This window comes from Myotis nattereri (assembly GCF_964212035.1).
Source record: "Myotis nattereri genome assembly, chromosome: 1".
NCBI lineage: Eukaryota > Metazoa > Chordata > Mammalia > Chiroptera > Vespertilionidae > Myotis > Myotis nattereri.
The window spans coordinates 43,863,252-43,890,612 of NC_138075.1; the positions used below are offsets into that span (position 1 = coordinate 43,863,252).

General features: G+C 50.4%; 1 protein-coding gene across 1 annotated transcript in view; it reads left to right on the forward strand.

Moving 5' to 3' along the window:
- The window catches only part of ITGA11 (integrin subunit alpha 11), a gene marked incomplete at its 3' end in the record, with an annotated part of 126,261 nt that overhangs the window by 21,922 nt on the left and 76,978 nt on the right, over window positions 1-27,361 (forward strand). Inside the window, exon 2 of the mRNA XM_081113329.1 lies at window positions 6,797-6,908. Coding sequence (XP_080969455.1) covers window positions 6,797-6,908 — 112 coding nt within the window. The remainder of the gene's footprint in view (window positions 1-6,796; window positions 6,909-27,361) is intronic.

Sequence of the window (27,361 nt, forward strand, 5' to 3'; positions counted from 1 at the left end):
GGAAGCTACTCCAATGAGGCAGGACCACATCTCTTCTTTCATATGTCATTAGCGCCTATTACAGGGGCCTAGACCGGGACCCTGGGGCCTCCTCAGCAATGCCCCCAAACCTGCCTGTCTTTGCATCAGTGGCCTCGGAGCAAAGGGAGAGATGGCTGGTGGCAGCAAGAGCCACCACCTTTTGTGAGTCCCCCAGGCAGGGGGCAGCGATGCAAGCTCAGTCCTCTGAAGCTCATTCTGTCTCACTTTGGACTGTTTTCTTTTTCTTCCTCCCATAGCTGCAGGAGGTCCACTTACCATTTCTTTTTGCTTAGGGCAGTTTCAGAGTCTTTTCTCCGCACCCCAATCCAAAGCCAATCTGTGATTTGCTTTTAGATGTGAAGATTCTTGGGGCCCAAGTCAAACTGGGAAGGGGGAGATAAAACCAGAGAGTTCGGATAACATTTCAGCCTCCCTCTCCCCCATCCCAGGTCCCGCCATCCAGGGAAAATGAAAGCTCTTGCTTACACAGGTGCGTCTGCCACAGAGAGCTGAGCTGAGAAGGAGCGAGGGCTGCTGAGCGCTGTTCACTCTTAGGGTCCCAGAGTGGCTTCCTCTCGCTGCCAGCTCAAGTCTGGTGCTCCATCCAGAACTGCAAGTCCCTCAGGACTCTGGCTGGTCTTTCTGGCAGACCTTGGTGTGATCCGTTCTCTAACGAGCAGGATCTGAGGGCGTGGGACCCGTGATGGGGGAGTTTTTAAGAGGAAAGGGTGACCCAGCCTGTGTTGCTCAGTGATTGAGCATCAAACCATGAATCAAGAAGTCACCAGCTTCGTTCCCAGTCAGGGCACATGCCCATGTTGCTAGCTTGATCACCAGTGTGGGGCGTGCAGGAGGCAGCCCATTGATGTTTCTCTCTCATCAATGTTTCTATCTCACTCTCCCTTCCTCTTTCTCTAAAATCAATACACATATTTTTAAAATAAAAAGAAGGAGAAGGGGTGGGAGGAGGAGCACAAGCCTGAGGGAGACCACCACCGGGAGGAACTTAAGTGGCTGAGGGGTTGGGAGCTGAAAGGGGTAAGGAAGGCTTGATGATGGCAGGCAGCATGGGGCAGGGGCAGGACGCATGAATCCTAGCTGTGTGACTTTGGCCTAAAGCTATCTGCCTTCTTTGTGCCTCAATTTCCTCACCTATAAAATGAGAATAATAATATGCTTACTTCAAAAGGTTGTTGTGAGGATTAAGTAAATTTGGAATAGTGCTTGGTACCTCACCCTCAAGGAGCCTGGCAGGAGGGCGGGGGCGGGGGGTGGGGGGGCGGGGGTGGGGAAAAGGAACTGGGGGGGGGGAGCTGGCAGTTCCTGATAGACCACCCAGGCAGGCTCCTTTGTTCTCCTTTCCCTGGCTTCCCATTCACACTAGCAATTCCTAGCACCACCTCGGCCACCTCACCAATCCCTACGCATTGCCCTTAAGGCCAATCATATCTCCAGAAGCCCCCTGACACCCCAGCCACCGCCGTCCCTCCTCCTCCAATAATCACTGCACCCCGGTTTCAGCGTTGCACTTCCTCACAGAGGGTTCCATGGGCCACCGTCCAAGCTGGTAGTCTCCACGCTCTCTTGTCCTGCTTCCCCCTCAGCGTGTTCCGGACCAGCCCAGCTCAGCGTTGGGTCCAGCAATGAGTAAACGGACCCCGTCTTGCCCTCACGATCTCCCTCCTGATGGGGAGATGGGAGTAATCAGATGATCATGACTGTTGTGTATAATTACTAACTGTGATAAGAACAGGCGGGGCCACCAGTCCCCTGTCAGTGAGGTGTGAGGGGTGATGAGATCCTTGGACAAGGCCTGGCATAATGGGTCAAGGAGGCTTCCTAGGGGAGGAGGGAAAGATATGACTTTGTGTTGCGATTTGAAGGTGATGAGAAGTTCATCAGAGACGTTCAGGCAAAGGAGGCAGCATGTGCAAGGGCCCCAAAGTGGGAGGAAGCGAGGTGCATCCGGGGCGCAGGAAGGGGGACCCTGGTGCCTGGACCACAAGGAGCCAGAGAAAAGCTCACCCAGGGCTGAGGAGGCCGAGGAGGGCCTTGAGCCACATGGAGATTTGGACTTTCTCCCAAGAACCTGGAAAGTTAGTTATTGGGCAGGGCGGGGGGGGGGGGGGCGGGGGGGGCACTGTGGACTCTTGGCAGATTCTCTCAGCTAGAGCGAGCACTCCCTGTGCAGCTGTGGAGTGGACAGTAGCACTAGACAAGCGTTGGCCAGCATGCCTCAGCCTCCGGGACTGTGACTGCTCCACCTGGCGACATGGTGGCCTCCCCCTTAGCCTGGAGTGATGGGTTCGAGAACCGTGGGCCCCAGGGATGCTCTAGCTCCACGCTGTAGTTTCAGTGCCTCCTTGGGACTCATTGATGCTTTTTAAGAGACGATAAGATTCTGAGAAAGGGAGCAGCAGCTGATGTAACTCTGGCCACAGTCCACAGCAGAGCAGCCCAGGAACTGTGGGTTTTCCTCTCTGTCATCGATATCAAGGGCAGAAGAGTGGCAGGCTGCCCAGCCCAGCTCCAGCGTCTCTGCCGCCGGCCTGTTGGTTCCTGTCAAAAACAACTTTGTTTTGTTTTGTTGGTTTTGGGGGTTCATAAATCTCTGAGCAGGGTACATTCCCCAAGCACGAAAGCCATGCGCCATCCAAGGAGCGACCGGAGACCTGGTCGGGCTGAGGTCAGAGCGACAGACTTGACATCACTTTTAGGAAATCCATTCTCTGGTTGATTCGGTTTGGTCAGAAGCAAATGCCAACTGGGGGAAGAAACCAGAATTTTGAAAGGCTTTTGTCCTCTCCCTTGTGGCCAGGCCTCATCAATCCTGTCCACAGGAGGCAGGGGTGGGAGCGCTTGGGGAGACTGGGCTGGGCCTGGACAGAGCCCTGAGGGAGGGGTCACAGGGGCCCTGCCTTCTCTCCCATGTGCTTCTTTTAACCAAACCCAAAGGCAGAGGAGGGGAACCTGAAGGCAGGAGGAAAGACCTTCTCTGAAAAGAATGTTCTCGCCCCCCTCTCTCCCCCCCAGTGGGTCCTTCCTATAAAAGGCTGATCTCCCAGGGGTAGTGCTCACCCTAGAGCCACAGCTACTTGGTCATGGACCTGCTCTACCCTCCTCCCAGCTGAGTGATTGGGGACAAATTACTTAACCTCCCAGAGGCATGATAATATCTATTTCGCAGGGTTGGTGTGAGATTTAAATAATTAATATAAAACTAATGGTTAAATACCTAGAATAGTGCCTCGAATATATCAGTGCTCAGTAAATATTTTCTTTCGCCCTGGTTGACAGGAGAAAGCATCCCAGCCAAACTGGTCCTGGTCTCTGACAATTCAATCGTCCAATATCTGTGACCATTGGCTGGGAGCAAGACCTTTATTTGAGGCACTGAGGATACAACAGTGAGGAGATAGCAGCGTCTCATGGCACTTAGAGAGCATAAGAATATTGGAGAATATCAGCCACATGAGAATAAATAACATGTTTGTGATAATGCTGTGAGGAAAATGAAGAATAAGAGGTAAGAGTGACCAAGTGGCCTGGTGATGGACAAGATGGCATTGAAACAGAGATCCTAATGGCTTGAGGTAGTGAGACACGTGTATAAGTGGGGGAAGAGCATTCCAGGCAGAGGGAACAGCCAGGGCAGAGATGCTGATCAGAAGGAAGGGGACTGAAACATTCTAGATCAGCCGTGGGCAAACTACGGCCCACGGGCCGGATCCGGCCTGTATGAAATGAATAAAACTAAAAAAAAAAAAAGACCGTACCCTTTTATGTAATGATGTTTACTTTGAATTTATATTAGTTCACACAAACACTCCATCCATGCTTTTGTTCTGGCCCTCTGGTCCAGTTTAAGAACCCATTGTGGCCCTCGAGTCAAAAAGTTTGCCCACCCCTGTTCTAGATGCAGCAAGGAGGCGTGGGGGCAATGTGAGAACAGAGAGGTGGAGGGAAGGACAGGGAATGGGGGGTAGAGGGAATGAGGTGGGGGGGAGGACAGAGAATTGGGACTAGAGGGAATGAAGTGGGGGGAGGACAGGGAATGGGGGGTAGAGGGAATGGGTTGGAGGGAGGACAGGGAATGGGGAGTAGAGGGAATGGGGTGGGGGGAGGACAGGGAATGGTGGTAGAGGGAATGGGTTGGAGGGAGGACAGGGAATGGGGGGTAGAGGGAATGGGTTGGAGGGAGGGCAGGGAATGGGGAGTAGAGGGAATAGGGTGAGGGGAGGACAGGGAATGGTGGTAGAGGGAATGGGGTGGGGGGAGGACAGGGAATGGTGGTAGAGGGAATGGGTTGGAGGGAGGGCAGGGAATGGAGGTAGAGGGATGAGGTGGGCTCGTGCATGGCCTTGCGGATAGGAGCTTGGCTCATGCGTGGGCAGGAAACTCATGGAACGGAGGGTATGCCACTGAGGAGTGATGGGATCTGATAGGTCTTGGAAGGCTCCTTCTGGCTGTGTTTGTACAAGAAGCACTAATAGTGGGGAGGCCCAAAGACACAATCTATGGCCTCGTCTTCACTGGTTCTCCCCTTGCTGCAGGCCTGGGAGTGGGTGGGCCTGGATTTCCTGATGCCAGAGCCAGCCTGCCTGCCTCTCCTTCAGGGCCACCACCCTCTGCTGGGGTCAGATGTAGGACGGGGAGGACCAGGCACCCCCAGGGAGTGTCTCCAGGGGGCACCAGGGAGCCAGATAAAGTGTTGCCCTATGCTCAGGGATTGCATATGGCCTATGTAGGTGTGTCCATGTATATGTATGTGTGCATGTGTGTGTGCATGAATTTCGTGTGTGTGTGTGTGTGTGTGTGTCCATTTCTGGGACAGAGTTGGAGAATGAGTACCTCTCCATTCACCTCTCAGCTTTGCACACTAGACACTGGTGTCTCTCTCTCCCGTGACATGTCCTTGCTGACCAAGGACTTGGGCTCCTTCATCCCCTGTGCTCACTGACCAGGGTCCTCTTCCCCATGGCTGCCTGCTGCTACCCAGGCTGATGGGTCCACTTGGTCTGGGCTTTGTAAATAAGATACTAATGGGCTAACACACTTTTCCTCCCCACCCGCCCTGAGGGCCGTGGCACTAAAATCACGTGGCAGATTCCGAATCCTGAAGACAGGGTTGGCAGCTGCATAGCCGCTTGCTGCCACTGTCCTCTCCTGTGTCCCCAGCAGGTACTGCCCACCCATCACACTCATCTTGCCCACTGAGCCCAGACTTGTCCTCAGCATCTTCCTTAAATCAGTGCTCCACTAAAAATCAATTGACAAGGGTAAGTGAAATAACACTTATCTAACCACCCTCCTGGAGGTGTTTTGGTTCTGCCTCTGGGGACTCTAATCCTGTGACACTAGTGATGGAACTTTTGGCCACTGCATCCATTTGCTGAGCAAAAGAAAGAAGGGTGGGAACCACTTGTTCCTGTGCAGCAGGCCTACTCAAGTAGGGGCCCCAGGGCCTAGCCCTGAGCCCTCAGCCCAGGGGTCAGTGCCCGGAGGACAGCAGGATGCTGGCAGTTACCAGCCTCCCACTCAGAGTTCCTCCCCGGCAGGTTATGGGACCTGGGGCAGGTCAGTTCACCTCTCGGACCCTTGGCTTGCGTTTGCTGCCCCGTCACAGGGTTGGTATAGCCGTAGCGATCCAATGATAACATACATGTGAATGTTCTCTGAAGCTTATAAAGTGCCCCACACGTGGAAGGGGTGACGGTGATAAGATTCTGTTCTGCTGATGGGTTTTCACTGATCTAAAGGTTTTGGCTTGAGGTAGGATTCCACCCTGTAAACCTCGAGGGTCCCGAGGTTGGCGGTCCTGTTAGCACTGACAGATGGGCAGAGGCATAGCTTAGATGTGTAACAGGCCAAACATGCCCGGAAAATGGAGGGAAGGGGTCACAGAGCAGGCATCTGAGGTCCTGGCCCTGATGCTGCTGCTGAGCTGCTGTGTAGCCCTGGCCAGACTCTTAAACCCTCGGCCAAAGGTGGATGATGCTTGCACATTCTCCCAAGTCCCAAGAGGGTAAATGGTGATGGAAACCCAGACTACCATACAGATGTGAGTTGTTACTACTTGTAACTTGGCACAAAGGGGCAAAGCATTTGGCTCAACGACAAGCTTTCCCATCAGGTGGGAACTGATATGTGACTTCACCAAGCAGGGAAGACCCTCGGGGCCAGGGTGAGAGGGTTACGGGACTGCATCGCTGCTTCACCTCAGCTGCCCCAGCCAATCCGTGGCCCCTGCTGAAGCCAGACAGAGCTTGGCAGACTGGCTGGGCCAGCAGTGCTGGGCCACGACCACTAAGCCCCGGGCTTGGGGGAGGGGAGTGGAGTCCGTTCCGTGACTCTTTAGCAGGCAAAGATGAGAGAAGGGAGAAGGAGAGAGAGGAGTGAAAGAGGAAGGGGGAAAAAAAGAGGAGGAGACCAGCAGAAGCTGGAAGAAGCGGAGTTGGAGAAAGGAGTGATGGGGGAAGGGAGCTGTCTCCCTGTTGAGAAGGAGAATTTTCTAGGGGAGGGACTGGTCTTCCCACTCCACACCGTCTCCCTCAGAGTAGGTTTTGTGCCTCCCTGATCGGATTATGCCCCCAGGGCAGGGGCTGGGCCTCTCCCCTCAGACGGTGGGCTCCCCCATGCAGGGACCAAGGGTAGCAGAACATACTCCTCCCAGACTCTCCAAGGTGGGTGACCTGCCAGGGGCCCCCATACTCCTGGGGTGCAGACCTCCACCTGGCTGACTCCTCTGCTCCCCTCTCCTCTTCTCCCTGCCCAGGGTTCACGGACACCTTCAACATGGACACCAGGAAGCCACGAGTCATCCCTGGCTCCAGGGCCGCCTTCTTCGGCTACACGGTGCAGCAGCATGACATCGGCGGCAAGAAGTGGTGAGTGAGAGCTGCCACCCCACGCAGCCCTGAGCTCCCCACTCCTGGCCCACCACTCCGCCCCTGAACCCCGCAACTGCCAGACTGGTCCTCACATGAAGACACCCCATTCCCAGTGACTTGCCTTCTTCTTGTCCTGGTGGATAGAGGCTGCATAAGATCTGCCCCTGGCTATGAAACCTCAATCTCCTCATCTGAGAAATGGGAATGAACACCCCTCCTCCTCCAGGTTGTGTGACAGCACAGTTAGCAGGCACCCTGAGACCAAAGGCTACCCCCTCCCACCCCTCTCAGGGCCTCGGTGTCTCATCTGTGGGCAGCGCCTCTGGTCCTGGCTTCTTAGAGAACTGTGTGGGGTGTCTCTGAGGGGGTGGGTGTGAATATGCTCACAAGCTAAAACATAGGCAGCGGTGGAGCAAAGGGAAGTGAGAGCGACACAGAGTGGAGGAGAGGGCCAGAAAGACCCCAGGCCCCCTTTCGGGAGGGGGCAATCGAGGGGAGGGAAAGATGTCATGATTTTCAAAATAACTTTACTGGATGCTATTTTATATATCATAAAATTCACTCATTTCAAGTGTACAGTTCCGTGATATTTTTTTTAAGTAATTGACCAAGTTGTGCAGCATCACTGCAAATCCGATTTAGAACACCAGCATCAGCCCAGTCAGAGCCTCATGCACATGTACTGTCAAAGGCCATCCTCCTCCTCCAATTGGTTGTTAGCTGATGGAGGCAAGGCCTTCATTCCATCCTGAAACAAAAAGGGCAAGGCCTCTGCCTGGCCCTCCTGGAAGCCCTTGCGAGTTCAGAGACCAGGGGTCACTGGCGATGAATGCCCTAGGCTGCCCTCTTCCAAAGCTTCCCCTCCCCAACTGCTTCCCCTCCCCATCTGCTTCCCCCCCACCTGCTTCCCCCCACCTGCTTCCCCTCCCACCTGCTTCCCCTCCCCATCTGCTTCCCCCCACACCTGCTTCCCCCCCACCTGCTTCCCCTCCCCACCTGCTTCCCCCCCACCTGCTTCCCCTCCCCACCTGCTTCCCCCCCACCTGCTTCCCCTCCCACCTGCTTCCCCTCCCCATCTGCTTCCCCCCACACCTGCTTCCCCCCCACCTGCTTCCCTCCCCATCTGCTTCCCCTCCCCATTTGCTTCCCCCCCACCTGCTTCCCCTCCCCACCTGCTTCCCCTCCCACCTGCTTCCCCTCCCCACCTGCTTCCCCCCCAACTGCTTCCCCTCCCACCTGCTTCCCCTCCCCACCTGCTTCCCCTCCCCACCTGCTTCCCCTCCTAACTGCTTCCCCTCCCACCTGCTTCCCCTCCCCACCTGCTTCCCCTCCCCACCTGCTTCCCCTCCCACCTGCTTCCCCTCCCCAACTGATTACCTTCCCCAACTGCTTCCCCTCCCCAGCCTCTTCTCTTCCATTTCCCCCACCTCCTTTGTTGTGCTCCATACTCATCACTAGTCAAATTGCTTTATAGCCATTTTTCCAGAAATCTAGACCTTTTTTGCACATGCTGGTCCCTCTTCCCATGTTGTTCCTTCCTTTCATGATATCCTCTCCCACCTTCCCCACTCACCACACCCCACCATTCAGATCTGTCCGATTACCTGTGGCAAAGATAGAGATAGAGGGAAATTTTATATATAGTGAGCGAGAGAGAGGAGTATCTTACTTGATATCTTTCCATTGTACAATAAGTGTAGACATCTTAAGTATACAGCTCAGTAAACTTCTACATATGTTTATACCTGGGGAATCACCTCCCAGAACATAACGTAGAACATTTGAAGTTCCCAAAAATCTCCTTTGTGCCCCCCCCCCCTCAGTGCCCCTCCAGGGAACCACTATTCTGGCTCCTGTCGCCACAGATTCCTTTTGACAGTTTGTGAACTTTATATAGATGCTATCACACAGTAGGTCCTCATTTGTACCTGACTTGCTTTACCCAGCATCACATCTCTGAGGTTTGGCATACTGATGAATGTATTGTACTTCATGCTTCTTCACCAGTGTGTAATAATCCACGGGAGCAACACACCACAATTTATTTCTTCGTTCTGCTATTGATGAACATTCGGATTGTTTCAATTTGGGCTATTTTGAATAGAGAGCCTATTAACATCCTTACCCACATCTGTTGATGGACATACACCCTCATTCTTACTGGGGTATACCTATGCACTCATTTTTATTGGGTATAGACTGCTGCTCCCAGTTTGAACTCTAGTTCCCCATGGTCAATAGGAAAGTGCTGTCCGAGAGCAAGTTGGTTGAATGTGGATGTAGCTCCTGCACTTCTCTTTTCTCAAGCATTGAGCTCTGCACTGATGGCTGTCCAGGGCCTGAAAATGGTTGTCTTGTATATTTTGTCTAGTTTTCATAGTGGTTTATGGCTGCATTGAAAGTCCTCTTTCTTATTCTCTTATCAACTTCGATACCACTTCCTCTGAGAAAACATTTATCAAGCTGGATAGTAATTACCTGTTTCCTTGTCTTTCTTCCTGAAATCGGGGATATAATCCTTGGCGTTTAGTAGATGCTCGTAAGAACATACTTTGAAAAACTGAATTATTTGAGCCTCTCTCAACCAGCCCAGGCGTAAGATACACAGCATCCATAATCTTTTCATATAAAGGGTTAAAAATTAAATGGAACTGGCTTTTCCAAGATATAATTTGTTTTGACCAATATTTGTTTATTAAACATCTGTTAATAGATGTTGCCAGGCTCTGCAAAATATTGATTTCGGTAAAACATGGCTTCACTCCCGAATAACTCACAGACCAGTTGAGGAAGCAACACTAATATCCTTGAAATAATTAAAAAACAGTACAAGACAAAATATGACCCGGTATTAATTATGTTCATCTTCGTAAGACGCTTTCTCCATGAAGACTTGCTGGGCCCTTCTCTTTGCCTATAATGGCCTTACCTTCCCCAGGCCTCTCTCTTGTGACACAGATCACCTCCCACCTCATGTCAGAGCTGCTTCAGCCCGCAGCCCAGGCTCTTCCTATCTCCTCAGTATGGACTACCTGGCTTTCAGTCCTTACGGCAGAGCTTGCACACCTCGGTCTGCATTTCCTGGGCCTGCAGTGGGACCAGGGAATCTGTGTTTTAAAAAGTTCCCCCGAGAAGATTCTAGCAGGGAGACTGGGGCCACGGAAGCGCACCATCTCCCTCCGGTGGGAAACAGCATCGCTCCTCAGCCTCTGCCCCAAAACCCAGGTCCCAGCATTGACCCAGGGAAGGAAGGGCCCGCGACTATCTCCCACCACAGGCCCCAGTGGGGTCTGGTCCCCACTGACCAGGTTGGGCGCCTTCTGGAACATCAAGGGCAGCAGCCCCTGGTGTAAATGCTGGAGGAGATGGGACACACCTGGTGGGGCTGCCACTTGACGAACTCTTCCCCTTCTGCCCAGCGCATCCCCAACTCAGACCTCAAACCACGCAGCGCTGGCTGGGCACCCGTGCTTCTCCATCTTGAACAGTTTTCCACATGCCCGGGTTTTAGCAACAATAACAACACTCACAGGCACACAAGAAGGAAAAGAGAAAACAAATTCCTCCCGGCCTGACTATTCTCTGCCCCTACTTTTTAAGCCTTTGTGCATTTTCAGAGAAATGTAATCCACATGACGCTATTGCACGTCCATTGAAATCATTAGGTCGGTTGGTTTGTAAGAGCACTGGGTGTCCCAGAGCCCAGTGTAGGGTTGGCACAGGGCTTCTCAGGCTGCTGGTGCCTTGGCCCAGGAAGCCTCCTGGCACTGAGATAACACAGAGCTGGCCCCACAAGTTTCCCATTTGTCATTGACGCTCACGCCCCTGGAGGAGAAGCCTCCGCTGTCAGCAAGGCCGGGCACTGAGCGGCCTCCCCTCCAGGGCCCTGGGGAGCAGGAGCCTGACCACACACAGTTCTCCAACAGGAGACGCCTTTGAAACTCAGCGGGCTTTCAGAGGCCCAGGTGAATGCAGGTTCAGGGACATGAGCAACTTGTAAGAGAAGTAGGCTTGTCCCCACTTTACAGGCATGGCACCTGAGACGCCAAGAGAGAGATGACATAATTCGCAAGTGTCAGAGCCAGGTCTGGAGCCCAGATCTTACTAGGCCCAAATGGAGGGAGTTGCACCGAACAGAAAGCAGCCCCAGCCCTGAGGCTGGCCGGGAACATACCGTCTCCCAGGCCTGTGTCCTTCCTCGCTGGCTACGCTGCCAGCCCCATGAGAGAGCGGAGGCTGTGGTGTCCTCAGAGCCCATCACTGGCACAGTCACATAAACAGCATGTGGGGAGAGTGAGCGCTTGGCCCAGCCGGGAAGAGAGGGCGTAAGCTCCCAGAGCCCCAGTCCCGGATGATAAATACCAAGAGAGGGCACCCAGAAAGAACTCTGGGAGGTCGAGTAATGGAGAGTGAAGTCCTAACCCAGCAGGCCTGGTGGAGGGAATCTGGGGAAGAAGAAGCCACATTTAGGGAAGGGACACTGTGCCCAGTGCCCAGGGGAGAAGGTGTGGGAAACAGAGCAGTGAGACCAAAGACTGGGAGGGCGAGGGTTCTCCTTCGGGGTTTAATACCAGGGCGAGAGGGTTGTCTATGGGCGCTGGCGGGTCTGACTCCGGTGGTGCAGCTTCGTCCTGTGCACCAAAAGGTTGCCAGTCTATTCCTGGTCAGGGCACACATCTGCGTTGTGCACCTGAAGATATGGGTTTTTTTATTGATTTGAGAGAGAAAGGAAGAGAAAGAGAGAGAGAGAGAGAGAGAGAGAGAGAGAGAGAGAGAGAGAGAGAGAGAAACATCAATCGGCTGCCTCCCACCTGCACTCTAACCAGGAATCAAACCCACAACCTAGGTTTGTGCCCTGACCAGGAATCAAACCTGCAACCTTTTTTGGCTCCAACCAACTGAGCCACCTGCCCAGGGCCACCAGAGCTGTAATTTTTAAGGTGATCAATTTGGCTACCATGTGGAGGATGGAACTGAGAGAGGAGACCCTGGAAGCGGGGGTCTGGTGGAAAGGCTGTAGAAGACTTGGTGAGTGGAGGGTTGAAAGCGTGGGGTCTTGTTGAAGGGGCCTGCTTTATGAGCACCAATAGTTCAGTCGTGCATTCTTGAGAACCTGTGCTAAGTCCTGAGAATTCAATGGTGAACAAATTTGCCAAGTCCCTACCCAGATGCAGCTTTTCTTCTAGTGGAACAAGACATATTATTAGTTTGTCCATCGTCTGTCGGATGCTGAGATGTGCAACGAAAAAGCATTAGGCAGGGCAAGGGGCTTGGGAGCAGTGGGTGAGGGTGCAGGCTGCTGCCTTACACAGACCATCAAGGAAGGCCTCAGTGCTGGGTGACAGCCATCAGAGACTGAAGGAAAGGGAGACTCTCAGACAATCATAGATCTTTGAGCAAAGAGCATTCCAAGCAGAGGGAATGGCAAGTGCAAAGGCCTGAGGTAGGAAGAAGCTTGGAATGTTCAAGGAATGGGTGTGGCTGGAGTAGAGTGAACTGGGGCAAGAGTAGAAAGAGCAAGGCCAGAGACAAAGTAGGAGGATGACTGATAGGGAAGACAGTGCAAACACAGAAAAGCAAAATCCAGGGGAGAGACTGTGGGAGATCAGGGGAGCCAAGCTTTGGTCCCATTGGTTTGAAGTATCCGAGGGTCATCTGGGTGCAGACGCCAGCTGGGCCAGCAGCAGGAGACAGGGGCCTTCAGCTCAGCAGGGAGATCAGGGTAGAGACTCAGATGTACTAGAGAACTACATTCTCAGAGGAGCGGTTCAGAGAGAAGGAAGGGGCGCGGGTCAGAACCCTGGATGCCTGTGGGAGGAGGGAGAGCAGACCAAGCAGGGGGAGAAGGGGCTCAGATTCCCAGAGGGCCGAGGAGGAGAGAATTGTGAGAATGGGGAGGGGCTGCCTGTCCCAGACAGGGAGGGCGGGTGCAGCTCTCAGAGGCCTTAGCCACCGCTGCCTCTCCCAGAAGTGGCGGAGGAGGCCTTTAAGCTGAGGGTCTTGCAGCTCTGGGCAAACCTCGGCAGGCCTAGAGCCCTTGAGATGTGAGGACCTACTCCTGAGTACATCCGTGCACACAGAATACATCAAGGTTTCTTAAGATGACTCACTGCAACGGATGCAAAAAGCGTCTGCAAGTACAGCTCTAAGCAGTGGTTCTCAACCTGACAGCCTGCATTAGAACTCCCTCCGGAGTTTCTGGTTCAGGAGGTCCTGGTGGGGCACGAGAAATGGCTTTTCCAACAAGTTCTCAGGTGCTGCTGCTGCTGGTTTGGGGACCACACTCAGACAGACCAGCAGAGAGATTTCCATTTCCAGTTTCTTAAGCTGGTGACAGCAGGCAGACACAGAACTGCCAGAAACAGCGCAGGTTCCCAGGCGTGGGGAACTGGGTGCACTGGGAGTGGGGGTGGAGATGCGATGGGGAGGAGGCTATTTTTGAGGAGATCTGCTCATATCTCACTATTGTCATCCACCCCAAACCCCTTCCTCTGCCTCCTCCTACTCTTCAGTTTTCTTCTGTCTTTTCTCCTCCTCCCCTGCCCTTCTCTCCTTCCTCCCCTCTTTGCTCCTGGACAGAAATGCGCATGATAGGGGTTGGGTGTCCCTGTAGCTGCCCCTCCTGCTTCTGTCCATTGCCACCCATGTCATTAGTCTCATCAGCCTGAGGTGTACCCTTGAGGGGAGGGGAAGGAAAAGGAGCCCAGCCCAGGCTCCCCAGCACCTGCCCACCTGGCCGCTGCACTGCCCTCGGGGAGCCACCTGGCTGCTTCCTCCGCTGGGGGCAGAGAGAGCTTGCACACAGGGAGGGACAAGGCTGGTAAGAGAAGCTGGTGGGGTGGGAGACAGAAAGAAGCTAGGGGATGTGCCGGCCCCTGAAAAACCATTATCAGAACCTCAGTCTCCTGAATTCTGGGGTGTCCTCATGAGAAACAGAAGATTCTTGGGGGAAAGGAGACCTTAACCTGTCATCACCCTCAGCAATGGAAGGACAGACTTGGTGGCCTGACTCAGAGAAAGTCACAATGGGTCCTAGACGGCCTTCCAGCTCTTTGAAGGGCCTTTTGGGGACTCCTTTGCAATAACTCAGGCTGGGTGCTCAGATGCCAAAAGGGCTGTGTGATTGGGTGCCCTGTGAATGGAGCTTGAGGCAGAGGAGAGGGAGACCCAGAAACCTGCCGGGCTGGTGAGCACACCTCTGCCAGGGCTAAGTGCAGATCCTGCCAGCAGCCCCGCAGCACCGCCCCCTCCCGCAAAAGCCAGTGCCACACAGGGGACGGGCACCCTCAGCCCACAGGTCACAAAGTTGAAGTGGACCCGCCTGGCACAGTAGACATCCATCCTTCCCAGAAGCCTCTCCGCTTATGCAGTGTCTGTCCTGGTGGAGACCATGGGCAGAGGCCTGTCTCCTCAGCCTGAAGAGGGGGTCACCGTTGCCGGGGTCTTAGGCGGACCCCTTTTCTGGAGCTGAGGTGGGTTGGGGAGGGGCAGGGTTCTGGGCAGGCTCAGGAGGCACAGATGCACAGTGCACATGGTGGGCTGGCCTTCAGGGCTACTACACCTTCTGCGGCAACTCCTCTCCTCCTTCCCCACCTCAGCGGCGCTTAGAAGGTGTTTACCTCCACCCCCTTATTTTACAGACAGGAAACTGAGGCCCAGAGACTATCCCAAGGTCACACAGCAAGTCCGTGGGAAAGCCAGGCCTGAAACCAGGCGTCCCATCTCCCAGTCCCGTTGCTTCCGCTTCCTGTGGTGTTTCCATCTGGAGCTTAACGGAAACTGCCCAAGGGTCAGTCCACCCACCTTCCTGGGTCGCTTGTCTCAAGATTACTAAGTGATATCTCCCTGAACTAAATTCCAGTTTGGGTAAGGCATTAGTTACAATGCCTTTATGTACTGACCTTCCAAGATAGCAAATTTGCATTTTCACTGGGATCGTCCATGTCTAAAGTCAGAGGCCCACCGATGGTATAATTTGGGGCTGATGGAAAAAGTAATCCATGAGGAATAAAGCCACAAAAGTTGCCTCTCGAGCCTGGGCTAAGGGTGAAGCCCCGAGCCCTGCCACCCCCTCCCCTCCCAGCGGAAGGTTCCCAGGCCTCATGTGTGACCCTTTCTGCAGGTGAGAGCCGTGGGGGAGGGAGTGCAGACCTTCCTGGGCGAATAAATGAAGGCACATGAGAGTGGTCCTTTCGCAGGAAAAGTCTAGGCTTCAAAACCGCACAGGCCTGAGCTCCTTCCCTGAGAAGCCACCTTCCCAGCTGCGGGAACCCCAGCCCATCGCATCCGCCTCCTGCGCCAAAGGGTTCCTAGAGGAGGAAGCAGGAGATGGAGTGTGGAGTGTCTACCACGGGCAGATGCTGGGTACAGTAGCTCCGTGCACTGCTCTGTCCCCTGAGAAAGGATAGGGGAGAGGTTTCGAGGAAACGGGCCTCAGGAACTCTCGGCTGGACAGAGTGACAGATGGCATCCACGCCTGTCTCCCCCCCACGCCCCCCTCGGGTGCCAGTGCGGGTTGTGAAGCCTGGGGCAGCCTCAGGCTTGGTCGCTGTGGAAGTCTCTCTAAGGAGCATCCAGAGCTCCCTCTTTTCCTGGCTCAGGCCCCCAGCGCGGCTCCCAACACCACAGCACACAAAGGCCCTCTGCTATTTTCTCTGGGAACATGTAAAAGCCGGCACCATGACTCATTCTGGTTAAAGGATAAATCACTACAGGAGCAAAGCCCACAGTAGGATGAAACCAGCCAATGCATGAGAGACGGAAAAAGAGAGAGACGCTGTTCTCGTGGGGAAATGTTGGCCCGGGACCCCAGGCCAAGCCACCCCGCGGACCTGGCAGGCAGCATGGACAAACCGAGTGTAAGCAGCAGAGGCTGAAGGAGGGAATCAGACAGTGGGCCTCATGGGGGGAGCAGGGGAACCTTGGGGCCTCAGAAGCACAAAGCAGCATGCGGGCAGCGAGAGCCTGTCAGCGGGGATCACGGGGAGCGGGAGGCAGTGCGTGCGTTTACCGCGCAGCCTGCAGAAGGCCCCCAAGGCTCCCGGTACCTCCAAGCATCGTTTTCCTGGGACTTGGAGAGGATGTCAGTGAGGCCCAGGTAACCTCCGACACTCACACTCCGGTCAGCTGGAGCCAGAGCTACGGCCAGGCCTCAGGGCCATGGGGTCAGGGTCAAGGCAGGGGGCCAACCCCGGGGATTGGGGAGGGTAAGTCACCCGATCTCATTAGTGGAAACATGGAAAGGAAAGTCTCCTGGTTACTAACCTCCACGAAAGAAAATAAATTGAATGTGGGCAGTTCAGGGAAGCCAGAGGGATTCGCCAACTCAGCATCTTCTCCAACCGCTGTCCCCCCTCAGCAGCCTGCGGGCTCTTCGCTCTTCCCCCTCCTCCGACGCCAGCGCTGTTGGTTTGTGGCCCAATGTCCTTCCGAAGTCCAGCAGGGAGAGGGGAACAGAGAGCCTCACACAAGGTGGAGAATAAACTAATGCGTAAATTCACTCCACGGGGGAACGATTTTATTTTTAGGAGGAAAAATAATTGAATCACACTTGGAGAAGTAAGCAAATCATAAGTGACATATAACATACATGTAATGATCATATGCATCTCAGTCAGTGTTTCCTACATGAACATACTCATGTAACTGCCACACTGATCAAGATAGACTTTTGCCAGGACCCTCATCATCAATGTCCCCTCCAAAACTAATCACTATTTTGACCATGATCAAAATTGATTAGTTTAGCTTGCCTTTGAACTTTATAACAATGGAATCTTGTGCTATTTTGTGGCAGACTTGTTTTTATTAAAGTATAGGTGACATACAAAATTATATGAGCTCTAGGTGTACGACATTTACATACTTAAAATGTGATCACCATGGTAAGCCTAGTAACCATCTGTCACCATCCAAGTTATTACGATATTATTGACTATAGGAAACGATCCATAAAACAAAAAGGCAATCTACTGAATGGGAGAAGATATTTGCAAATGGTTTATCCAATAAGGGGTTAATGTCCAAAATATATAAAGAACTCATACACTCAACATCAAAAAACAAACAACAATCTATTAAAATCTGGACAGAGGACCTGAATAGACACTTGTCCAAAGAAGACATACAATGGCCAACAGACAAGAAAAGATGCTCAACATCATTAACCAAAACCACATCAAAATCACAATGAGCTATCACCTCAATCCTGTCAAAATGGCTATGATCAAAAAAGATAATAAATAACAAGTGTTGGTAAGGATACGGAGAAAAGGGAACCTTTGCGCATTGTTGGTGAGGTTGTAAATTGATGCAGCCACTAAGGAAAACAGTATGGAGGTTTCTCAAAAAATTAAAAAAAGAACTACCACATGACCCAGCAATTCCACAAAAATGTTAATTAGAAAAGATATATGCACATCTAGGTTCATTGCTGTATTATTTACAACTAGAGGCCCAATGCATGAAATTCATGCAAGAGTAGGCCTTTCTTCCCCTGGCTGCCAGCACCAGCTTCCCTCTGGCACCTGGGACCTGGGCTTCCCTTGCAGCCCTGGCTTCGTCCAGAAGGTTGTCTGGAAGGACATCCAGGAGGACATCCAGTCCAATTAGCATATTATGTTTTTATTATTATAGATAGCCAAGATATGGAAGCAATATAGAGAATGACTCCCAATCATTTCATAGGTTTGAATTTTCAAGACTGAGACTCAGTTTTTAATTGCCCTTCGGCACTTTTTCTGTAATTATCATACCTGACACTAGGAAGAGTAAGGCTGACTAGTAATGAATGGCTCCTCTCTCCAGTCACCTAAGCTTCCCATAGATGTCACTGACTCAGGGCAGCATGCACTTTCATTCAGTTATGTGATAAAAAGTGAAAAGCAGAACTGCTTATTGAAAACCACAAAGTTGAATAGATGTGTTTTAAGGTTATATACAAGCTAGAGACCCGATGCACGAAATTTGTGCAAGGGGCTTGGCCCCCGCAGCAGCAGTGGTCGCCTCTACCTCCTGGGGGCCTCTGCCACCTCTACCTTGGCCCCTGCTGCTGCAGCTTCATCCAGAAGGTTGTCTGGAAGGATGTCCGGAAGGATGTCCAATCTAATTAGCATATTACATTTTATGCTTTAATAAAAGGGTGATATGCTAATTAGACCAGATGTCCTTCCAGACAACCTGGACGAAGCTGGGGCTGCGAGGGAAGCCTGGGTCATGGGTGCCTGCCAGCAGCCAGGGGGAAGGAAGGCCTACTCTTGCACGAATTTCATGCATCAGGCCTCTAGATAGAAAAACAAATCAATGTGCTATGTGCTTTTTCTTACTAATTTTAACTGTGACCAATCACTACTTAACCTACCTCTTCTTTTCTCCAGGATTGGATAGAATACCTCCTTCTAACTTTCCTGACTCCTTCATGAACAATTAATAGCTCCTCAGGATTTCACTCTTTCAAATGGCTTTTCTTTTCTTTCAGCAACTTCTCTTCCACACAGCTGCACACTCAGACACGCTGCCAATGGCAAATGCTTGTTATTGACTAGGGACCATTTTGACAAGGTTTCTGTTGAATTCCTAAATCCTCTACACTTTCCGTCTTGAATCATTTCTTCTTGGTTTAGCTGTAATGAGTCGCCCTAAGCCAATAATGTAGAGAGACATGGAGAGAGAGCTGTAGATAGAGCCAATTAAGAGAAATGGAAAATGAAATGGGGAACAGGAAAGAGGAGAGGAGAAGATGAAATGAAGACTAAAGAATACGAGAGATTAAGGGGGAATGAGGACTGTGAGCCACCAAAGATAGGGCTTGCCTTTTATTCAACTTTGCTTTTTTTAAAAAAGATTTTTATTGATTTCAGAGAGGAAGGGAGAGGGGGGAGAGAGAAACATCAATGATGAGAGAGAATCATAAATCAGCTGCCTCCTGCACACCCCCTACTGGGGGTCAAGCCCATAACCTGGGCATGTGCCCTGACTAGGAACCAAACCATGACCTCCTGATTCATAGGTTGACACTCAACCACTGAGCCATGCTGGCCGGGCCATCATTGCATTTTTAGAGGAGAGGATAGTTCTAAAAGTCTAGTGACCTGAACTAAATCTCAGGGAAGCCCAAAGCTGGACATTCTTTGTGGGGTTTTTTTGTTGTTTTTTTATTGTATTAGTTTCAGGTGTACAACTCTGTGATTAGACATTTGCATAACTCACAAAATGATCATCCCAATAAATCTAGTACCCACCTGATACCATATATATTTATGACAATATTAATGACTATATTCCCTATGTTGTACTTTACAGCCTCATGACTATTCTGTAACTACCAATTTGTACTTCTAAATCCCTTCACTTTTTTCACCCATCCCTCCAATCCCCCTCCCATCTGGCAACTGTCAAAATGTTCTCTGTATCCGAATCTGTTTCTGTTCTGCTTGTTTATTTTATTTTTTAGATTCCACATATAAGTAAAATCATCTGGCATTTGTATTTTGCTGTCTGACTTATTTCACTCAGCACAATACCCTCCTTGTTCATCCATGTTGTTGCGAATGGCAAGATTTCATTTTATGGCTGAATCATATTCCATTGTATATATGCACCACTTCTTTATTCATTCATCTATTGATGGGCATTTAAGTTGCTTCCATATTTTGGCTATTGTAAATAATGCTGCAATAAACACATGGATGTATATGTCTTTTTTACTTAGTGTTTGGGGTTTCTTCACATAAATATCCAGAACTGGAATTGCTGGGTCTGTCTTTGTCTCTTGTTATAGCCTTTGTTTTCAAGTCTATTTTGTCTGGTGTAAGTATTGCTGCCCCAGGTGTTTTGTTTCCATTTTCATTAAATAGTTCTTTCCATCTCTTTACTTTCCATCTGTATGTGTCTTTCAATCTGAAGTGAGTCTCTTGTAGACATATGTAAAGGTCTGGTTTTGTTATCCCGTCAGTCACCGTATGTCTTGTTTTCCTTAAATTAAATTTTATTTTTTTATCTTTATTGTTGAGAATATTACAGATGTCCCTCCTTTTTCCCCCAATGGCCCCCGTCCATCTGGTTCCTGCCTTCGCCACCCTATTGTCTATGCCCATGGGCAATGTATATATGCATATAAGTTCTTTGGTTAATCTCTTTCTGCCCCCCTCCCCACTTCCCTCTGAGATTCATTAGTCTGTTCCATGTTTCCATGCCCCTGCTTCTATTTTATTCATGAATTTATTTTGTTCATTAGATTCCACATATAAGTGAGATCATGTGATATTTGCCTTTCTCTGACTGGCTTACTTTACTTAACGTAATAATCTCCAGATTCCTCCAAGTTGTCTCAAAGGGAAAGAGATCCTTCTTTTTTACAGCTGCATAGTATTCAATTGTTTTTTATTGGAGTATTTAATCCATTTGCACTTAAAGTAATTATTGATAGATATGTATTTATGGCCATTTTATTATTCATATTTTTATCTTTTTTTTCTTCTTCTTAAAGAAGGCCCTTTAACGTTTCTTGTAATAGTGGTTTGTTGGTGATGAACTCCTTTATCTTATTTTTTTGGTCTGGGAAGTTCTTTATTTGTCCTTCAATTCTAAATGATGGCTTTGCTGTGTAGAGTAATCTTGGCTATAGGTCTTTGCTTTTCATCAATTTGGATATTTCATGCCAATCCCTTCTAGCCTGTAAAGTTTCATGGAAAAAATCAGCTGCCAGTCTTTAGAGAGCTCCCTTGTAACTAATGCTTTTTTCTTTCTACTTTTAAGATTTTCTCTTTGTCTTTAACCTTTGGCATTTTAATTATGATGTATCTTGTTGTGGGTCTCTTTGGGTTCATCTTGTTTGGGACTCTCTGTGCTTCCTGGACTTGTATGTCTATTTCCTTTACCAGGTTAGGGAAGTTTTCATCATTATTTTTTTTAATAGGTTTTCAATTTCTTGTTTTCTTTCTTCTCCTTCCAGTATTCTCCATGGTGTGAATGTTGATATGCTTGAAGTTTTCCCAGAGGCTCTTTACAACATCTTATTTTTTTATTCTTTTTTTCTGTTCTGATTGGGTGTTTTCTGCTTCAAAGTTGGAGGACATTCTTGTTATAAAGGGCATGGTGATGATGGCCCCATATGAAAGAGATTAAGATTTCCTGTCCTTGTCTTTCCTGCAGAAGTTGGAGGGGCCCAGCTAACTCAAGGTCAGGCAGAGGGTAGGTGAGTGGTAGACAGTGAATGGTGTCCTAGCCCAACTTTGGGCAATTTGTGCTGTGTCAGCAGCTTCTCTGTACACTGTCCTCTCTGCCCCTCCCCAACCACTGAGTCAATGAGTTTGTTACCCAAGGAGGAGGACATTTCCAAAAATGTAATGACAGACTTTACCCTTCAGTGGTTCAAGCGAGTCCACAGCCTCTTTGTTTCCTGATGGCTTTTCAAAACAAGAATAATGCTGTAATAAGAGCTGTTACTCATGATATGGAAATGAGAGGAGGAAAACTAACCTGAGCTTTGATTCAGATGGAGAGACTCTCAAAGGATTCTGCATAGCCAATAATTCCCTAGTGTAACTCAGGGCTTCCAGATGGAACACAGGGCTAGGTTCTGTGTACCCTGCTCTCCTACCCTCAGAGGTGGGGAGAGGACCAGGTAGGAGAGGGAGGCAAAGAGCCATCCTTAGCCAACTGGGTAACTTGGATGAGTCACCCAGCTTCTCCATATTGTAGTTTCCTCAGCATCTCTCAGGGCTGTTTTGAGGTTTAAGTGCATCAATGTCAGAGGAAGTACCTAGCACAATCCTTGACACAATAAACTCCCCCAAACATTCATTCATGGCTGCATTAATTTATTTTCTTGTTCATACAAAGTTCTTTGAAGATAGATAAACACATAACCCTGTGTTTGTTAACTATTTCTTGATTGTAGGTCTGAAACCACTGACCTAATTATTTTTAAGGGGTCTAGAGTTCTCATGGATTCATAGGTTAATGCCTTTCAATGCTTATGCTGAGAGCGACCCTCAATGCCTGAATCCAAAGGGATGACTAATGGCAGGAATTAAGAGACCCTAGAAAGCAGGTAGGAGTGGGAAGGAGACAATGCAATGCCCATGTAGGCATCTAATCATTGTCTATACTTTGGGCCACTTTAGATGGAGTTCTTTGGACAAGTGAGGGCAGAAGAGAGGGGATTTGGAATGTCAGTGAGGCATGGGTGGGAGGTAAGAAGGCAGATGAATTGTGTGAGCCTGGGATTGAGACAAATTCCATGAAGACAGGAACTTTGTCCCCCTGGGCTCAGCCTTCACCATGGAAGGTATTTTAGAATGCCACACATAAGCACTGTCATCATCAGAACTCAGCTATCATTCCCCTCTCTGGGCCCCAGACCCTCTCCACCTGGGTAACACCTGCTCTCCCTGCAAGTCTCTATCCGATAGTCACCTGCTCCAGGTGGCTGAGCAAGAGCCCTTCCTCTGTGCCCCTGCCACACCTGGGCACCTCCTCTCATAGCCTTGCCCTCCACACTGACATGGTCAGGTGTCGATCCCTCGGCCACCACCAGACTAAGGGTGTGGACCAGGGGTCCTCAAACTTTTTAAACAGGGGGCCAGTTCACTGTCCCTCAGACTGTTGGAAGGCCGGACTGTAGTTTAAAAAAAAAACTATGAACAAATTCCTATGCACACTGCACATATCTTATTTTGAAGTAAAAAAACAAAACGGGAGCAAATACAATATTTGTATTTGCATGCGGCCCGCGGGCCGTAGTTTGAGGACCCCTGGTGTGGACTATGCTTCATTCACCTTTAAGTCCACAGCGCCCAGCATACAGTAAGTGCTCAATAACTCTTTCTTTGAACTGAACTTGTCCAAGCCTCTCCTTTTACAGATGAAGAAGCTGAGTCCCCGAGAGGGCAGATGACTCCCCCCGGGTCGCTTAGCCCGCCTGAGAGCAGACCAGAGCTAACCATCATGTGTCAACAGGCCCAAGGCCGAAAAAGAGTGTCGAGGGACTGTGGACACATTATGGCCTTTTCTTTTTCTACCTCCTCTGAGTCCACATGGCTAGAGCCCTGGACACAGTCAGAATAACAGGTGTTCCAGTTGTGCCTCAGCTTCTACCCAGAGGATCCTGACATTCTCTGGGCTTTTCTTTCTTCTCCAGTCAAAGAGAATTGCTCTCCTGTCTAGTCGCCTTCCCTAGCTATGGGTCTGATGCAATGAGCTGCTGGGTGTGCACTCTGGGCACTTATAAAATATCACATTCTAATTATGAGCCTGATACGCCTGCCCAGGCTGGAGAGCAGGGAGTGCCAAGGCCTCTTTCCAGCATAGGAGCTGTCAGCCTTCCACATACCAAGAAATTAAAACTATACATTCCACTGAGAAACATCTGCCCAAACTATTATGGTGTTTATGTTTCATTTCCAGGGGAAAGAGTTGTTATAAAACTAGGGGGGTGGCGGGGAGTCTCTGACCATGACTTGAAAAAACAAGCAAGAGTTTATCAGACGTTTTGAAAAGAGAAGGAGAATTTGCACACTGGACTCCCTTCTGGGGGAACTCCAGGCCACAGCCACCTTCCTGAGAGAGTGGGGCCAAGGGCACCCCAAGGTTGGTGGTCCATCTGCAAATGGGATCCATAAGAGCTCAGCCCAGCTCTGCTCCCAGCTGCACACCAAAAGTGAAGACTTAGCTTGTCTTTGCAGAATGAGCAGCCCCCTCTATCTGCCCATCTGTTTATTTATTCAACAATTTTTGAGCCTTGACTCTATTCAAGGTACTTTGACCACACTGAGGGGGAGATTTAAAGATGGATCAGATTCTCTCTCTGCTATCTAGAGGCAAATTATCTAAAGGGAAGAGAAAGAGAAAAGAGAGATACAGACAAAGCATCATAGGAGTTGAGGGAGAGAGCTTTCAGCTGAGCGATCAAGGAAGGCTTCCTGGAGAAAGAGGCCCTAAAGGGGGAAGGCTGAGAGTTTGGGACAAAGAAATTACATACACAGAGGCAGGAAGAAGAGTGCCAGGTGTGGTGAGAAAAACACAAGTGGCCCTGTGAGATTGGCACTGGGGTGTGAGAAGGGGAGGGGCATTGTGCTAAATGGCAAAAGCTGGCAACTCTATTCTTTATAGTCAGTGGGTCAGATTCTCATTTTCCCTTCAAATGGTTTGAGAACACCCTTCCCTCTTCTGCTCTAAGTACTTCTGCAACTTAGGCCAAAATGCTGTTTGGATGTAAGTTGAGGTGGGTCCAGAAGTTCCAGGAACAAAGCAGAGAGCCAGGCTCATGAAATCAACAGCTGTGTTGATGCTTGTCAGCAGGCTCTGTGCCCATGGGGACAGGGGCCAGCTCCAGGGCCAGCCTGTACACACTGCTTGCACTGCCCCGCATAGCTGTTTGTGCACAGAGGCATTTTAGTCATTATTATTGATAAAAGGCCTTGTGCAATGGGGAAGTTTTTTAAGTACCGTAACAGCTATCAATAGAGAAAAGGAATGAAACAGCTTACATATCCATCAATCAGAAATGGCAACCAGTATAAAGGAAGCAAAGCTGTATTATCCATCTACACTAGGCCCGCCCTGACATCTGAGGGGCCTGGGTCAAGAAAGCGGATGGAGGGTCTGGACACAGCCCATCATCTTTTCTTCCCACCTACAGTTCCTTCCTGGTAACTGGGGGGCCTCGCAGGTGTGGACACCCCATTCAGTACATCCAAGCTCTGTCCATACTCCTGGGCTAGTCCCATTGGTGGTGTGATCCACCACCAGAAAATCAGATCCAGAGGACAGGCCTGTCTCATGCTGTTTGGGTAGGAGATTCCGGCATCCTGGGTCCCTAAAAGGTGGGATGTGTCCCCTTGACCCCTAGGACTCTTCACCCCATAGGAAGTCAGAGCAGAACCCAGGACAGGAGCCCTGATGATCAGGACTAAGTGCGGCATTGATATATACAACATGGAAATTATATAAAACTAGAGGCCTGGTGCATGAAAATGCATGCACTGGAGGGGGGTCCCTCAGCCCCGCCGGCCCCTCTCACAGTCCGGGAGCCCTCAGGGGCGGGAGGTGATGCCCACATCACCTCTGCTGCTGCCACTGCCAGCAGCACAAGCCTCAGCCGGCCCTGGTTACCTGAGCCTCAAGCTGGCCCTGGGTGGCTGGTCAGCCACCATCCAAGGCTTGCCTGTGCCTTGGGCGTTGGCTGGGCAGCTGCCATCCAAGGCTTGCCTGCACCTTGGGCCGGCCCTGGGTGGCTGGGGGGCTGAGGGGACTGGGGGACACTGGAGGCAGGCGCCCCGGCAGGGCTGAGGGGACTGGGCCTGCCATTTTGTGGCTGTGGGCACCGCCATCTTTGAGGGTGGGGCAGTCAATTAGCATATTCCCTCTTTATTAGATAGGATAAATAAGTGAGAAAGCATGCCATAGAGCCATGTGTGTAAAGGAGTCCATTTTTAATTCCATACGTAAATGCCCAGAAGGTCTCCTGCATTCCTGTCACTCATGGCAGCTTTGTGCAGAGGGCTGGGTTGGGAAGGGAAAGCAGAAGCCTGCATGTTTTACGGTGCACAGTTCCGCACTATGAACACGTATTGCCTTTATAATCTAAAAACAATTTAAACAATATTTTTAAAGTAAGTTGGTGCTTTTTGTACCCGTTAAAGTAGGTATTTCTTATGTGTTTTCTTGTGACCAAAAGAAACAAAAAATTTTTGTGTGAAACCCAATTCTGGACCGTGTCTGGACCGTCAGTGAGGCTGCGTGGTCATGATCCCCAGATGTGGTGACAATTCCTGGAACACATGCCTTTTCACAGGTCCAGGGGCCCTCATATCTGCTTCCTCAGCAGATCCTTCACTCAGGGCTCCCAATCCTGCCTGCACATCTGGGAACTTCTAAAAATAGATTCCCCAGGCCATGTCCCCAACTGCTTGAATTAGAGCCTTCTGGAGATGGGGCCCAGGAGTCTGCACTCATACCTCCCCAGGGGATTCTGGTGACCAGCAAGGTCTGGGGCCCACCACCCTCAAAACCCTAGGTGGTAAGTAGCCCAGATGTATGTAATCCCTTTTGGTAGATGAGAGCCCTGAGGCCCAGGGCAGTTAACAGCCTTGCCTCCCAGTGGGGTTAACAGGTGTTGGGAGACACTGGAGGGCCTGTGGTCAGTGATCCCAAATTGCAGGCTATTGGATTACAGTCTCCCACTAAGCCACGTGATTGGCTAATTCATTCAACAGCTATATTTCAGGGATCTACTCTGTGCCAGGCACTGTTCTGGTTGCTGGGGTGTCTAGAGCTGCAAATCTAACCCACAAGGTCCTAGCTTCCCTGCAGCTTGCATTCTCCTGGAAAGTAAGGATTAAAGCTAAATAAACATGGCATCAGAGAGCACAAAGTGCTGAGAGGAGGATGAGACAGGGTGTGAGATGGGGAGCGACAGGTGGTCGGGAAAGGCCTCTATGGGGAGGTGACATTGAAGCCGAGCCCTAAAGGATGGCTTGGCTGTGCAGCATTCACGGCAGCCCTGGTAACAGCGGAGGCAGACAGGTGAGCAGCAAGGAGGTAATACAGAGCCTTGCGGTCCTGGCGAAGAGGGGTATGTGGGGCTTTGAGCTCAGCAGTGTTGCAGGTCGCCATGACTCTGCTGCCCCACAGAAGCATTTCTCACACTGTGTTCTGATGCTTCTCAAACTTGGGTGTGCATTAGCGTCTCCTGGGAGGCTTGTTAAAACCCACATGCTGGACCCCACCTTCAGCTTCTGATCCTGTCAGTCTGGGTAGGGCCCAAGACGCCTCGTTTCTAACCAGCTCACTGGGGAGAGGCTGAGAACCACGGTGAGAACCACTGCTGAGCTGTGATGGCCTGTTGACCGGCCTGTCTCCTCTACTAGGCTGGAGGCCTCCTGGAAGCAGGGCCAATATGACATCCATCATCATGCCCCAGTGTTTGCTGCATTAATAGGAGCTCAATGAATTCTTATGATTTAATGATAAATAAGGCATGGACCTTCAGCAACATGAAACAATGTGTGTAAAGCCCTCAGAACACAACAGGCACTGTGTCAATGTATTAGTCAGGGTTCTCTAGAGAAACAGAAGCAATAGAATGTACATATACAGATTCTCCTCAACTTACGATGGGGGTTGCATCTCGATAAACCCATCATAAACTGAAAATACTATATCGTAAATCAATATTAACATGCATTTAATCCACCTAAACTACCAAACATTGTAGCCTAGCCTAGCCTAGCCTACCTAAAACATGCCCAGAACAGTTACATTAGCCTACAGTTGGGCAAAACCATCTAACACAATGAATACACTGTCTATGTCCCTTGTTCACGCTCATGATCACGGAGCTGACTGGGAGCTGGGCTCTCTGCCGCTGTCCAGCATCACGAGAGAGTATCTATCATGCGCACAGTGCTAGACCAGGAAAGATCAAAATCCAAAGAATGGTTCCTACT